The following is a 16,188-nucleotide window of genomic DNA, read 5'->3' as shown; positions in this document are numbered from 1 at the left end:
TAGCTGTGGTAACTAGCTAGTCGAAACCATCTGACTTGGTGGGGGAAGAGTGAGCGCCCAAGCCAATCTGGGGCATGTAGTTTATTTAATTTTTTATGTAAGGCTAGGTCAACACAGAAATTACAGTACTGCGTAATGGATATTGATTTTTTTTAAATACAAAAATACAACTATTGTATTGGTTGGTTTTCTCAAAATAAAAAGGCTGCATATAAACCAGATTATTCAGTAGTAAAATACACTGCCAGACTGGCTGTCTGGTCACTATCATACTCATCACTAATCCTATTGCTCTCCAGGTGAAAAAGAACTAGGAAACATGTTAAATCATTTCAGATTACTTTTAAATCAGTAAATCAGGCACAGATAAACAAGTGCTGATATAAAAGTGAACATAAAAACAAGAGCAGCCATTTCAATTATTCAAACTCAAGTTTTACAAGATAATAGAGGACTAATTCAAAGCTCTCACCACATGGCAGTGAAATAAGGGCCTGACAAAGAGCAACCACTCCATGTATCTTTTTAAGCATTTAAAGTAGTAGCCAGCTATATATGCTCTTATGTTATTTTAGGGGCTAGGCAGTCATACTACTGAACAAACAAATATGTTTACAATTCAGGACACAGCTAGTCAGATTTCACAGCTAGCAAAACATTAGGTATGCTATAATATCAAACCAGGAGTTTTATAATGCTCATATTACCTTTTTAAATCAGGTCATTTTGACCACATCACGGTATACAGAAAGCCGTTTGTGAAGTATGTCATTGTTTATATAAAAAAATATAGATACATTCAAATTCTCATATCTAAAATAGAAAACGTTATATGATGTTAATTTCAAAGCATGGCAGGATTAGCATATATCCTTTTTTAAATCTGAATAACATTCATCTACATATTAAAACTAAAAGAATCAAGTTTCCAGTATAAGGCAAACCAGCATTCTCCCTGCACCTCAAGAAAACTTGTTTGAATTAATGACACGCTTGAGTATCTTTTGGTCTCATACTGTAAACATTGTTTAATGCTTATCAGTCCAAATTGCATTCTCACGGCGCAAGAGGAAATTTGTTTTTGATCGAATCAGACCCAAAGAATTGATCTACAGAATATTTACATTTTGATGAACAGCATTCCAGTGACCACTGCGAACCCAGTGAGAATCATGGCCACCTTGGGGATGCGGTTCTGTGGGGAGCTTAGCTCATGGGGCAGGATCTCCATGAAGGTGATATACATAAAGGTGCCAGACGCCAGGCCTTCTAAGGTGGACCTGGCCAGCTGGTGCTGGGGGGATGACTTGGTCTCAGTGAGGGCAATGCCCAGCCCAATGCCCATTGGGGACATGATGGCAAAGAGCAGGAGGCAACCTACCACGGCTGCCCGCCGCAGCTTGCCCTGGGCCAGCTTTAGGGCTAGACTGAAAGAGATGATGCTCTTGTGGAGGAGTAGAGCAACACAGATCTCCAGCACCTCTTGACTGTCCTCCTGTAACCCCACAGCCAGACCCTCGAACACTGAGTGCAGAGATAAGGAAAATACTAGAATGAAGGCCCGGATGGCCGAGGTGGAGTTAAAGTCCACATGGAAGTGGGCATCCTCTCCCCCTAATTCCTCCCTACCATGGGAGTGTCTACGGCCATCTCTGTCATGTGATTGGACGCTGGAGTCCACCAATAGTGCGCGTCTTTCTTCAGAGTGGCCCGCCGATCGGTCTCTGAGGGCCAAGACTATTTGCTCCAGCACCAGGACCAAGAAGAATCCCATGGCTATGATAAACTCAGGTAGAGGGAACTGAAGCTGGAAGGGGTAGATAGACAAGAGGATAACACACACTTTATAAGTTACTTGGAAGAACTAACTACCACAAAGATAGCCTAATCAGTCAGATTAAGCTGACAAGTGTAACATTTAAAAAATCTATTAAAAAAAAGGTGTCTGCGAACAGAAATTGATGAGTCTACACAAAGTCATTCATCTATATTTTTCTCAGCATTCAAATTTGACAAAGATTAAAAATGTAATTCTGACATCAAGTAATACAGGGCAGGCCAAGATAACGCTGTGCTTCCTAAATACTAATCAGATGTGAAATGACTAACCGAAGGGCAGAAACCAAAAAAAGACACCGCTAATGGGGAATTCCCCAAATTCTTACTGTGATGCCCAGGCTACTAAATGCTTCATTGATCCCAGATAGGTAGTCAGGCACCAGGTCCAGAAGGCAAGTAGCAAAGAACACTCCTCCAGCGAAGCAGCTCACCAAGCTCACTACCTTGTGACGAGTTTCTGTGGAATACAATAGACTCAACTCAGCCACAAATGTATCAGCCAGTCATGCAAGTCTATTGAAAGGCTCTACAACAAGTAAGGTCAATGTTTTAACCTGTTGGTCTTCATCTGGTCTCCATGCAAAAAATATACAGATTTGACAGACTACATTTTGACAACATCTGGGAACAGATTACACAAAAGTGAGTAGGTATGTCTTCCTTTTACTAATTTACCTGCACTTTATTATTCAGCCCTGTGTAACGTTATCGGATGTGCATGGAAGTTGAACCCACTTACATGCTACTGTCTTTACATGGATTTGGGGGTCTTTCTGTTTCGTGTAGGGTTTGTGAAAGGAAGGAACATATAGGAGTCAACAAGTAAGTTTACACCCAGTACCTCTTTTCGGATAAATCCGTTTGAATTCAATCACTTTTTGACAGCATCCTTTTTGATTTAAACAAAACTTTCCTACATGTTTTCCCATGGAAGAAGTGGTCAGAAAGTGACCTCAATTCCAAAACATTCAGGAGATAAGTGCTCAAAATGTCTTCATCACTGGAAAAAGTAAACAGTTGAGTTTGCCATTTAAAAGCTTACAAAACAGGGTTATCAAACTACTTAATCATTTATTGAAAAATGTTTTTAATTTAAAAAAAATTGACCTTAACATCAATTATTTAAAAAATAATCTTCATGTTCACATTCATAAAATACATTTTGATCTGTATAACACTTTTTTTGGTTACTACATGATTCCATGTGTTATTTCATAGTTTTGATGTCTTCATTATTTTTCTACAATGTAGAACATTTTAAAATTAAAATAAAACCCTGGAATGAGTAGGTGTGTCCAAACTTTTGACTGGTACTGTATGTTGTAGCTTAGACCATATTTTTACATCTGAGGTTTTTGTGTTGTGCCCGTCATCGGTTGAGATGCAACATGCTCTTGAATACAGGGTGGGTGTCATTTCAATCATAGAAATATATTTCATAGAATGGACCTATCCCTTCAGACCTCCGCAATTTAGCTGGTACACCATTGACATTTTAATTTAAATGACATTTGTACTTCTAATTACGAGCAAAGATTTCTGCTGGTCCACCCATTGTCGAATGTCAATTTAAATGGTCATGTCTATTCTATGATCTATATTTCAAAAAGGTTTCCTATGGAGGATTGACAGTATAATAGAAAACTACTGATATTCCCATCCAAGTCAACATTGTGTGTAATTGACATTTAAGGGAGAAAAAAAGTTTAAAAAACATGTTCATAAGCTTTTAAATATGTAAATCTCAACTGTTTTTATCTTTTCCAGTGATAAAGAGATAGATGTCTCATGGTTTGGTGTGTATGCAAAATAGGTCAACTGAGTACTTTTTATCTCTTGACTATTTTGCCATTCAGGTCCAAAAAGTCACTTTCTGAGCACTTCTACAATGGGGAAAAAAATGTAAGGCAGGTTTTATTCAATTCAAAAGGGGTACTGTCAAATTTTTATTTAATGCAAATGGTTTTACCTTTAAATCACATTCTCAAAATTCATTCTGATCTAAAGTACCACTTACCTGGGTCTACATTGCACCTCCCTGCCCCCCTGACTAAGCACAAAGGGGCGAAGCCACAGACCAGTGTGATGGAGAAAAGAACAACCAGTGCTCCCAGCTTTACCTCCAGGCCAGGGACATAAGCTGGGTTCATCTGCACTTCAGATGGCCACCCGGAGAGGGCAACAGAAGATCCTTTTCTGAGAGCCATCTCTGCACTCCCTGCTTCTCTTTCACTCCTGAGTGAAACAGCAAAGAGTAGCTCTCAGACGCCCTCCATTGGTTTACAGTCGAATGGAGAGGGGTAGACCACCTGCATCAGAGAAGTTTGCGTAACAGTTGCCTACATTCAAATCAAGTCAAGACAAATAAACGCAGTTTGACATTTATTGCATACATTTTCATAGTACCCATGGTTTAGGGTGAGAGACTTCTGTGACAATGTCACATTGTAGCATCTGCTCTGGGATCTTGGCAAACAAATAACATGAATTCCCAGATACAGTATGTGAAAGGATAGAAAACGTACAGTTTGTGAAGGAAGGGGGGGGCATAGAAAGCATGTGACTGATCTAACATCAGATAATATTAAATAGCTTTACCGGGACTGTTATAATATCCTGTACAGCTGTTTAGAAAGTTAAAAACTATCGCTAGTCCATAAAAAGTTTTAAACAATATGACTAAACGTATAGCTTTCTGCCTATGGCGTCTCTCACATTACAAATAGCAAGAAATAAATAATGTACTACCTTCTGTCGTATTCTCATAAAAGGACAGCCTTGGTGAGCAGCTTGTACTGGCACAGACTTAATAACAAGTGGGAAAAAGGCAGCAAAATTACATTACTGCTATGCCAAAAAACTGCACTCTGTACGGGAAGTGATGATTCAACTGATCAGAATGAGGCTGGGACGACCTCGAGGGAGGGGCATATCCCGGATTCATCAACGCTCAGTGAAATCTGATCTCGAGTCAGATCTGCGTTTTAGCTGTGGATAATTCATCTCAAGATTGGGGGTCCGCTAAACAGGTCATTTATCAGTTGTTTCGGAGCAACTTCGAACTATCGCGGTCTATTCATTCGTGGACTGTTGATACAAGAAATTATGTACATTGTATCACTTATTAAATCGCACACAATTGCAACAGATGAAGGATTGAGGGGACATCATGTGCCATCTCTAGACTTTGTATCATTCCAGTAAATGTGCGAAATATGACAATCGCATGCGTTCCAGTACCACACCTCTGCTGCATTCCCTAACCTAGTAGGCTACATACTAGCTAAGCATTTACCGTCAGGTAATGTAATTTTGACGTTTTTCTGGTCCTGTGGTATTTATATCTTTTTTTGTTGCGGTCTGGACTGGCCTTGATTTCAACGTCAGACGGCTATGATCGGTTTAGATTTGATCTGGTCCAGGCTGGCATTGATTTGGCTACATACAGAGTTCTATGATTGGTCCGATAGGACCAAGAACCGAGTTTGTTGTTTGCTCCACTGGTGTCAGAAATGGGATGACATCCATGACCATGAAACATGACGAGTAGCCTAAGAAAAATGTTGGAATCTCTTTCTACTATCCCAAAATTCCACTGATCCTGCTTTTAGATTTGTGGGAAGTACTGTAGTGAACGAGTATAGGCCTACACTTCCCAACCAAGCATTTACAGACGTTGATGTCTTTAAAAAAATAACATTTTTTAATAGTGCTCTGTATTGTACCCTGCTTTACTCTAATCTACTCTACCTGTACTCTATTGAATAAAACGTGACTGTCCTGTACCGGGCCATACCGTACTGTGCTAAACTGCCATACTCTAATGTGATGTTTAAACTTGTTAAACATACTGGCCGAGCGTACCACCCTTGGTAGAGCCTTGAGGTCAGCGACTGTGGAGTAGCCATACCAGGCTGTGGTGCAGGGTCGAGTGTGTCAGGGACCGGAGGAGGTGATGTGGTCTTTGACTAGCCTCTCAAAGCGTGAGTGCTACGGATTGGGATGATAGTGGACATCTTAAAGCAGGAGGGGATAACGGCCTAAGTTAGAGAGATGAAAATGTCCGAAAACACATCAGCTCTGAGGTTGCGGCTCGGGATGCCGTCTGGGCCGGCAGCCTTGCGAGGGTTAACACGTTTGAATGACTTACATATGTCCTCTGTGGAGACCTAAGCACGTAGCCTCCTTGGGGATCTCCTTGGCAGATCAGAGTCGTTAACACTCGAAGTGTGAGAAAAAGGTGTTTACAGTGCCTTGCAAAAGTATTCATCCCCTTGGCGTTTTTCCTATTTTGTTGCATTACATCCTGTAATTTTAATGGATTTCAATTTGGATTTCATATAATGGACATACACAAAATAGTCCACATTGGTGAAGTGAAACGAAAAAATAACTTGTTTAAAAAATGTTTTACCGGAAAAGTGGTGCATGCATATGTATTCACCCACTTTGCTATGAAGCCCCTCAATAAGATCTGGTGCAACAAATTACCTACAGAAGTCACATAATTAGTTAGATTGCACACAGGTGGACCTTATTCAAAGCTCATCACCAAGCTAAGGAACCTGGGACTAAACACCTCCCTCTGCAACTGGATCCTGGACTTCCTGACATACCGCCCCCATGTGGTGAGGGTAGGTAAGCAACCCATCTGCCACGCTGATCCTCAACACTGGAGCTCCCCAGGGGTGCGTGCTCAGTCGCCTCCTGTACTCCCTGTTCACCCACGACTGCATGGCCAGGCACAACTCCAACACCATCATTAAGTTTGCTGATGACACAACAGTGGTAGGCCTGATCACCGACAACGACAAGACAGCCTATAGGGATGAGGTCAGAGACCTGGCCGGGTGGTGCCAGAATAACAACCTATCCCTCAACATAACCTAGACTAAGGAGATGATTGTTGACTACAGGAAAAGGAGCACCGAGCACGTCCCCATTCTCAATCGACAGGGCTGTAGTGGAGCAGGTTGAGAGCTTCAAATTCCTTGGTGTCCACATCAACAACAAACTAGATTTGTCCAAACACACCAAGTTGTGAAGAGGGCACGACAAAGCCTATTCCCCCTCATGAAACTAAGAAACTAAAAAGATTTAGCATGGGTCCTGAGATCCTCAAAAGGTTCTGCAACATCGAGAGCATCCTGACCGGTTGCATCACTGCCTGGTATGGCAATTGCTCGGCCTCCGACCGCAAGGCACTTCAGAGGGTAGTGCGTACGGCCCAGTACATCACTGGGGCAAAGCTGCCTGCCATCCAGGACCTCTACACCAGGCGGTGTCAGAGAAAGGCCCTAAAAAATGTCAAAGACCCCAGCCACCCCAGTCATAGACTGTTCTCTCTACTACCGCATGGCAAGAGGTACCGGAGTGCCAAGTCTAGGACAAAAAGGCTTCTCAACAGTTTTTACCCCCAAGCCATAAGACTCCTGAACAGGTAACCAAATGGTTACCTGGACTATTTGCATTGTGCCCCCCCAACCCCTTTTACGCTGTTGCTACTCTCTGTTTATCTTATATGCATAGTCACTTTAACTATACATTCATGTACATACTACCTAAATTGGCCCGACCAACCAGTGCTCCCGCACATTGGCTATCTGCATTGTGTTCCACCACCCGCCAACCCCTCTTTTTACGCTTCTGCTACTCTCTGTTCTTCATATATGCATAGTCACTTTAACGATACCTACATGTACATACTACCTCAATAAGCCTGACTAACATGTGTCTGTATATAGCCTTGCTACTCTTTTTTCAAATGTCTTTTTACTGTTGTTTTATTTCTTTACTTACCTACACACACACACACACACACACATACATACCTTTTTTTCGCAACTTTGGTTAGAGCCTATAAGTAAGCGTTTCACTGTAAGGTCTACACCTGTTGTATACGGCGCACGTGACAAATAAACTTTGATTTGATTTGTCACATGAACTCAGTAGATATACACCTGTTCTGAAAGGCCCCAGAGTCTGTAACACCACTAAGCAAGGGGCACAAACAAGCAAGGGGCACAAACAAGCAAGCGGCACCATGAAGATCAAGGAGCTCTCCAAACAGGTCAGGAACAAAGTTGTGAAGTACTGATCAGGGTTGGGTTATAAAAAATATCCGAAACTTTGAACATCCCACAGAGCACCATTAAATCCATTATTAAAAAATGGAAAGAATATGGCACCAAAACATACCTGCCAAGAGAGGGCTGCCCACCAAAACTCACGGACCAGGCAAGGAGGGCGTTAATCAGAGGCAAAAAAGACCAAAGATAACCCTGAAGGAGCTGCAAAGCTCCACAGCAGAGAATGGAGTATCTGTCCATAGGACCACTTTAAGCTGTACACTTCACAGAGCTGAGCTTTATAGAAGAGTGGCCAGAAAAAAAGCCATTGCTTAAGGAAAAAAATAAGCAAACACCGTTGGTGTTCGCCAAAAGGCATGTGGGAGACTCCCCAACCAAATGGAAAGTAGCCGGCAGGTAGCCTAGTGGTTAGAGCGTTGGACTAGTAACCGGAAGGAGCTGACAAGGTAAAAATCGGTTGTTCTGCTCCTGAACAAGGTAGTTAACCCACTGTTCCTAGGCTGTCATTGAAAATAAGAGTTTGTTCTTAACTGACTTGCCTAGTTAAATAGTTGGAAGAAGGTAGATGAGACTAAAATTGAGCTTTTGGGCCATCAAGGAAAACGCTATGTCTGGCGCAAACCCAACACCTCTCATCATTCGGAGAACACCATCCCCACCGTGAAGCATGGCGGTGGCAGCATGTGGGGATGTTTTTCATCAGCAAGGACTGGGAAACTGCTGTAATTGCTGCAAAAGGTGGCTCTACAAATTATTGACTTTGGGGGGATGAATAGTTATGCACTCTCAAGTTGACTGTTTTTGTCTTATTTCTTGTTTGTTTCACAATAAAACATATTTTGCATCTTAAAAGTGGTAGGCATGTTGGGTAAATCAAATGATACAAACCTCCAAAAAATACATTTTAATTCCAAGTTGTAAGGCAACAAAACAGCTAATCCGGTAGAGCGGCGTTGGTGTCTGTGACGTGATTCGCTTTCTTTTTGAAATCCATGGATGTTAGAAGCCCCTGCCAGATACGTCTTTTGTCAGACCCGCTGAATTGCCCCTCCACTTTGTCCCTATACTAGTGTCTTGTCATCTTAATCTATCTGTATTGATCATATTTATACTGTTTAACCATACAATTGTGCCCGGTCAACTTGCCGTGTTTAAGCAGCATCTCTCTCTTTCAGTTTCCTCACAAGGCTGCCACCAATCCACGTTTTTTTTATTTGGTCATTCAGCAGACACTCATACAGTGGGGAGAACAAGTATTTGATACACTGCCGATTTTGCAGGTTTTCCTACTTACAAAGCATGTAGAGGTCTGTAATTTTTATCATAGGTACACTTCAACTGTGAGAGACAAAATCTAAAACAAAAATCCAGAAAATCACATTGTATGATTTTTAAGTTATTCATTTGCATTTTATTGCAAGACATAAGTATTTGATACATCAGAAAAGCAGAACTACTGGTTGGTAGGTGATCAAATACTTCAGTTGCAGTCTTTCCTATTTTCTTGTAATAGAATGCTTACTTCATTGAGAATGTATGTGCAGTTGAAATTTGTCCATAGAATCAATGACAGAAAAGTACATGTTTTTCACGTCTGTAAATGGTCTTTTTGACATCCATTACAGACGTATTTTTGATGTCCGTATAAGATGTCTTCTAACCTTTCATTCGGCACCTGAAATGCACGTGATGTCAACGTATGGAAAAGTATTTTCAAAGTAATTTTGCTCACTGGGTAATGTATGTTATTACTTCCTGTATAGAATAAAAATATCTTGATTGCATAGTATATTGTTCTGTGTTTTTCAAAAGATCACCAACACAATTTTTGTATGTATTTATTGAGGCAGAAATTGCTGATGCCACATCCCAGTTCTTATGAGGTGAGATCATGTGAGATCATAAAGAGGCAAACTTTGCCTTGTATAAAAAAAAGAGAAAAACAGAGTTCCATGGGGCGTCAGGGTAGCCTAGTGGTTAGAGCGTTGGACTAGTAACTGGAAGCTTGCAAGTTCAAACCCCCCTACCTGACAAGGCACAAATCTGTCGTTCTGCCCCTGAAGCCATAAATAACTGTCCTATTTTGCCATAGTATACAGGAGATCCTATCCAATTTATATTTTTCATAATACGAATAAACCACGAAATACAGTATAAAGGACATGAATATATTAAACATATTGTCTGACATTTTGGCTAAAGGCCTGGTTTGGAATTCAGTATGTAGATACAGCTTTTGAATTTCCAGTGTTATTATATGTACATGAATGCTCAACGACACAATCCGACACACCGGATCCAAGATGGCGTAGCAGTAGGATGTTTGTCTTTGTTTTATCCCATATCTTATCCTGTGTAAATAGCCGGTCTATTTCGTATATATCTTAATCTCATTTTCTATCTACGAACTAAATATACTTTCTTGCAACCCGCCTCACTCAATGTGGTACGGCTCTGCTATTTTTATTCCTTATAACTGGAACTTCCATCAGGAGCTAGCCAACGAACTAGCTACTAGTCCTTGTTAGCCATGGCTAGCAGTCTTCAGTCAGCCTTAGCTCGGACAACACCTGTCAGTCTGCACAGCGCGATATCAACCCAGAACATATCAGACTGCTTCTCTCTACCACAACACCGGATTCCTGCTGCTCTGGATCATTACACTGGATCATCACAGCTAGCTAGCTGCAAACGAGTGGCTACTGTTAGCTAACACTTCTGTCCCGAAGCAAGCACCATCTAGCCTTGAGCTAGCCTCGAGCTAGGCCCATATAGCAGCTAATTCTAGGGATACAATACCTCCGCTATTCTGTTACGATGTTGCCGAAGAACCATCTACAAGCCCCGGCCCGCTAGCTTTTCTGAACGCTGTGTCCCCTGCTCGCCTAGCGTAGTAAGTGACTACAGAACGGCACCCTGGCTCACCTATTGCTTCTCAATTGCCCCTATGATCACTTGGCTGTTTTGGCTAGTTCTTATTGTTTTATTTCACTGTAGAGCCCACAGTCCCGCTCAAAATGCCTTAGATAGCTCTTTTGTCCAACCCTAAACACATGCGGAGACCTCACCTAGCTTAACTGGTGCCTCCAGAGGCGAAACCTCTCCCATCACCACTCAACGCCTAGGTTTACCTCCACTGTACTCACATCCTACCATACCATTGTCTGTACATTATGCCCTGAATCTATTCTAACACGCCCAGAAATCTGCTCCTTTTATTCTCTGTCCCCAACGTACTAGATGATTAGTTCTTATAGCCTTTAGCCATACCCTCATCATACTCCTCCTCTGTTCCTCTGGTGATGTAGTGGTTAACCCAGGCCCTGTAGCCCCCAGTTCCACTCCTATTCCCCAGGCGCTTCCATTTGATGACTTCTGTAATTGTAAAAGCCTTGGTTTCATGCATGTTAACATCAGAAGCCACCTCCCGAAGTTTGTTTTATTCACTGCTTTAGCACACTCCGCCAACCCTGATGTCCTTGCAGTGTCTGACACTCTAGACCCAAATTGTTATAGACCTATATCTATCCTACCCTGCCTTTTCTAAAGTCTTCGAAAGCCAAGTTAACAAACAGATCACCGACCATTTCGAATCCCACCATGCCTTCTCCGCTATGCAATCTCGTATCCGAGCTGGTCATGGGTGCACCTCAGCCACGCTCAAGATCCTAAATGATATCATAACCGCCATCGATAAAAGACAATGCAGTGCAGCCGTCTTCATCGGCCGGGCCAAGGCTTTCGACACTGTCAATCACTGCATTCTTATCGGCAGACTAAACAGCCTTGGTTTCTCAAATGACTGCCTCGCCTGGTTCACCTACTACTTCTCTGATAGAGTTCAGTGTGTCAAATCTGAGTGCCTGTTGTCCGGACCTCTGGAAGTCTCTATCGGGGTACCACAGGGTTCAATTCTCGGGCAGACTCTCTTCTCTGTATACATCAATGATGTCGTTCTTGCTGCTGGTGATTCTCTGATCCACCTCTACGCAGACGACACCATTCTGTATACTTCTAGCCCTTCTTTGGACACTGTGTTAACTAACCTCCAGACGAGCTTCAATGCCATACAACTCTCCTTCCGTGGCCTCCAACTGTTCTTAATGCAAGTAAAACTAAATGCTTGCTTTTCAAACCCGCACCCGCCTGCCCGTCTAGCATTACTACTCTGGACGGTTCTGATTTATAAAATGTGGACAACTACAAATACCTAGGTGTCTGGTTAGACTGTAAGCTCTCCTTCCAGACTCACATTAAGCATCTCCAATCCAAAATTAAATCTAGAATCGGCTTCCTATTTTGCAACAATGCGTTCTTCACTCATGCTACCACACATACCCTCGTAAAACTGACTATCCTACCGATCCTTGACTTCGGCGATGTCATTTACAAAATAGCCTCCAACACTCTACATAGATTACATCCAATTTGCTATCACAGTGCCATCCGTTTTGTCACCAAAGCCCCATATACTACCCATCTCTGCAACCTGTATGCTTTCGTTGGCTGGCCCTCGCTTCATATTTGTTGCCAAACCCAATGGCGCCAGGTCATCTATAAGTCTTTGCTAGGTAAAGCCTCGCCTTTTTTCAACTCACTGGTCACCATAGCAGCACCCACCCGTAGAACGCGCTCCAGCAGGTATATTTCACTTTGGGGATGCTGGCCTTCTAGGCAGAGTTCCTCTGTCCAGTGTCTGTGTTCTTTTGCCCGTCTTAATATTTTATTTTTATTGGCCTCTTCACTGTTGACATTGAGACTGGTGTTTTGTGGGTACTTTTTTTTTGGAAACAGTATTTTTATTGGAATTTCACAATTTTCACCCATATTAAGAGATACAACAACAGAGACAAAGCACACAGAACAAAAACAAGAAAAACAGCACCCACTTACACATATCTACGTGCATATATATACACATACATACATACACATACATACACACACATACATATACCCATGCATATACACACACATACGCATACATACACGCACGCACACACATATACACACCCATACATACGTACACCATTTTCCTCTTCCCGCTCGGTGCTTCTCTCACCCCATCACCATCATTGCGTCTCTCAATACATACATTTTAAACAAACTTACAAACAGAAATTAAACAAAAAAGCTCAGTTTAAACCAAGAGGTTAGGTTCCACACATGGAACGTACAGTGTAGTTCTGAAATACATAGATCCCCGCCATTCTAAGAGAATCCTTGCAGCATAATAGCTGATACCTCAGGTTCTAGGTAATTTAGATAAGGTTCCCATACTTTGTAGAACTGGTCTGTTTTAGAATGCAATGTACATGTCAGATATTCCAGAGGCACCCATTCAAATAGTATCTTATGCCAATCTTTAATAGAAGGAACCTTATCACTAATCCACTGTAAAAGGATGTTTTTCCTCGCTGCGAAGGTAAGGATGTTGTAAAGCCTCCTTTTACCGACAGAAGTAACATGCCTACTAGGGAGACCTAACAGTAAAGAAACTGGGTCCAATTCTAGATCAACCCCTAGGATCTTTTCAATTTCTTGCAGAACACCAGACCAGTATCTTTGTATTTTGGTACATGACCATAAACAATGTGTTAGGGTGCCTGTATCAGTTTTGCATTTAAGACACTGAGGGGAAAAGGAAGTGGGGCTGAAAGCATGTCTGCGATTTGGGGATATATGCAATCTGTGTATTATTCTTAATTGGATTGCTCTAGTACGGTTACATATAGATATTGTTTCTGCATATCTCCAAATGTCCTCCCACATCTCTTCGTCAATAGTAACAGACAATTCTTTCTCCCACACTTGTTTCACCCTCTGTGTGTTGACAGCAGAAAAGGACCTTAAAGTATCATAAAACACACTTACAGACATTTTCCTTTGTGGGAAAAAAAGCATTCTTTCAATGACAGACACATCAGGGTTACCAATTAAGGTGGTGCTCTTCAGAATATAATGTCTTACTTGTAGGAAGCGGAAAAAGTCCTGCTTTGGGAGTCGATATTTCTCGACCATCTGCTCAAATGACAACAAAATCTTATCAGCAAATAAGTCATTTAGCCTGCGTATGCCCTTATTAAGCCATAAATTAAAGCCAGCATCCAGCAATCCTGGACTGAAATCTGGGTTGTTAAGAATTGGGGTAAGAGCAGAGGTTAGTTTGGACCTTCCCAGGAAGCGTTGAACTGACCTCCATACTTTGAGTGTGTTAAGTGTAACGGGATTATTGCAGTGATCTTCTACAGACTTGAAATTTCTGAAAAATAAATATCCTGTAAGGGGTATTTTGAAAGAGAAGTCTCAATGTCTAACCAAATAGAGGAGTCATCATTTGTGATCCAGTCAGAAATATAACAAAGGTGGGCACACCATTGATAGAACCTGATATTGGGCAGGTCCAAGCCGCCCATAGAACTTGGCAGCTGCAATATTGCCATCTTAAGTCTTGGCTTGCGTTTACTCCATATAAAGGAACTTAGCCATCCATTTACATCCTTTATTACATTTTTGGAGAGTAATACTGGGATCATTTGGATTGGGTAAAGTAGTCTAGGTAAAATGTTCATTTTCAAGAGGGATATTCTACCCAACCAAGAAATCGGGAGAGAGTTCCAGCGCTCCAGATCCTGTCTTATTTTATCAAACAAGGGAACAAAATTGACTTTGTACATTAGCTGGAATTTAGGAGTTACAAATATACCCAGATACATGAAACCTGAGGGAGACCATTTAAAAGGGAAGGGGGGAGAAGTATTAGGTACAGAGTGTAGGCTACCAAGTGGCATAGCCTCTGACTTAGTAAGGTTAATCTTGTAGCCTGAGAATTCGCTGAATGATTCAATAATATTGATAAGAGATGTAATTGAAGTCTCGGGACTAGAGATGAATATCAGGACATCATCAGCATACAAGCTTATTTTATGGTGAACATCACCAATGAGCAGCCCCTGTATAGCAGGCGTTACCCTGATGGCCTCGGCCAGTGGTTCCATAACGAGTGCAAAGAGGAGGGGGGATAAAGGACAGCCCTGTCTGGTACCTCTGTGTATAGAGAAGCTATTTGACCGTAGCCCATTAGTAAGGACAGCAGCCTGAGGATCATCATATAAAACTTTCACCCATTTTATAAAGTTGTCCCACAGACCAAATTTATTTAGAGCAAATAATAGGTAAGACCACTCCACACGATCAAATGCTTTCTCAGCATCTAGGGAGAGCACAAGACCATTCACAGCACTTTGTTGGTAGGCTTGAATTACATTAAGAAGCCGCCTGACGTTGTTGCATGACTTACGGCCCCTAAAGAAGCCAGTTTGGTCTCCTTTCACAATTAGTGGCAGTGAGTCCTCTAATCTTGTGGCTAGAATTTTAGAAAGCAATTTTCTATCCACATTCAGAAGGGAAATTGGTCTGTACGAGGAACAAGACTCTGGACATTTTCCCTTTTTGAGAATAAGTGAAATGTTGGCTTCTCTCGGCGTTTGAGGAAGTTGGTCATTTGAAAATGAGTGGTTAAACATATCACGCAATGGCTCAAGGATCAGGCCATGGAACTCTTTATAGAACTCACTACAAAACCCGTCGGGTCCTGGGGCCTTACCATTTTGCAGATTCTTAATTGCGAACATTGTCTCTTCCTTGGTAATAGGGGCATTAAGGTGGGACCTCTGCTCTTCGGAGATAGTAGGGAGCTCAATCTTACAAAAGAAGTTCTCCATTAATTTGGGTGCATCCTTTGGCAGTTCTGAGGCATAAAGGTTTGTATAAAATTTCTTAAATGACTCACTTATCAATTTATTTTCATATAAATGATTACCATCAGAATCAGTAATAGTAGCAATTGACTGAGAGTCAGCCCTCTTTTTAGCTAGGTATGCCAAGTACTTTCTGGCTTATCGCCATGTTCATATAGCTTTTGCCTGACAAATCTCATTTTCTTTTCAGCGTCCTGTGTTAGGAGAGAGTCTAACGTTGATCTAATGACTGATATTTCCTTTAATAGGGCAGGAGTGGGCATTTTAATGTAGTTCTTCTCTTTAGTTCCTAATTCACCCTCTAACATTTTTTGCTTTTCCCGCTTTTTCCGTCTCTTAGTAGCTGTGTATGACATAATCAGACCCCTGGCATACGCTTTACAGGTCTCCCAAAGGAGCGAGGGGTTATCTGTTGATTGAGAGTTAATAGAGAAAAATGCTTTAAACTCTGTTATAAAATATGATGTGAATGTATGGTCTTTAAGAATGGTTGTGTTCAA

At 41.7% G+C, this 16,188-nt stretch overlaps 1 protein-coding gene across 2 annotated transcripts; it reads right to left on the bottom strand.

The window, feature by feature from the left end:
* Nucleotides 1–66: 66 nt before the first annotated feature.
* LOC112222856 (zinc transporter ZIP1) lies at nucleotides 67–4,741 on the bottom strand. Of its 2 annotated transcripts, none has more exons than XM_024385696.2 (4): nucleotides 4,588–4,741; nucleotides 3,857–4,148; nucleotides 2,166–2,296; nucleotides 67–1,807 (listed from the first exon to the last, which is right to left on the bottom strand). In XM_024385696.2, exons 2-4 carry the CDS (start codon nucleotides 4,044–4,046, stop codon nucleotides 1,121–1,123), a joined length of 1,008 nt encoding a protein of 335 aa, XP_024241464.1. In that variant the 5' UTR covers nucleotides 4,047–4,148; nucleotides 4,588–4,741; the 3' UTR covers nucleotides 67–1,120. The 2 variants fall into 2 exon arrangements, with proteins under 2 accessions (XP_024241464.1, XP_024241465.1); XM_024385697.2 differs by having other exon boundaries at nucleotides 3,857–4,074.
* Nucleotides 4,742–16,188: the final 11,447 nt, after the last annotated feature.

Source organism: Oncorhynchus tshawytscha, linkage group LG23, assembly GCF_018296145.1.
Source record: "Oncorhynchus tshawytscha isolate Ot180627B linkage group LG23, Otsh_v2.0, whole genome shotgun sequence".
NCBI classification, from domain to species: Eukaryota; Metazoa; Chordata; class Actinopteri; order Salmoniformes; family Salmonidae; genus Oncorhynchus; species Oncorhynchus tshawytscha.
The sequence above is the reverse complement of the archived record's forward strand: the minus strand, read 5'-3'. Positions and strand labels throughout refer to the sequence as shown.

Excerpts from the sequence above, each read along its gene's own strand:
- LOC112222856 (XM_024385696.2), bottom strand. The coding sequence starts at position 4,046 with ATGGCTCTCAGAAAAGGATCTTCTGTTGCCCTCTCCGGGTGGCCATCT. Across the intron at positions 2,297-3,856 it reads GAGGTGCAATGTAGACCCAG|AAACTCGTCACAAGGTAGTG; the intron begins GTAAGTGGTACT and ends TGTATTCCACAG. Across the intron at positions 1,808-2,165 it reads TTAGTAGCCTGGGCATCACA|CTTCAGTTCCCTCTACCTGA; the intron begins GTAAGAATTTGG and ends TACCCCTTCCAG.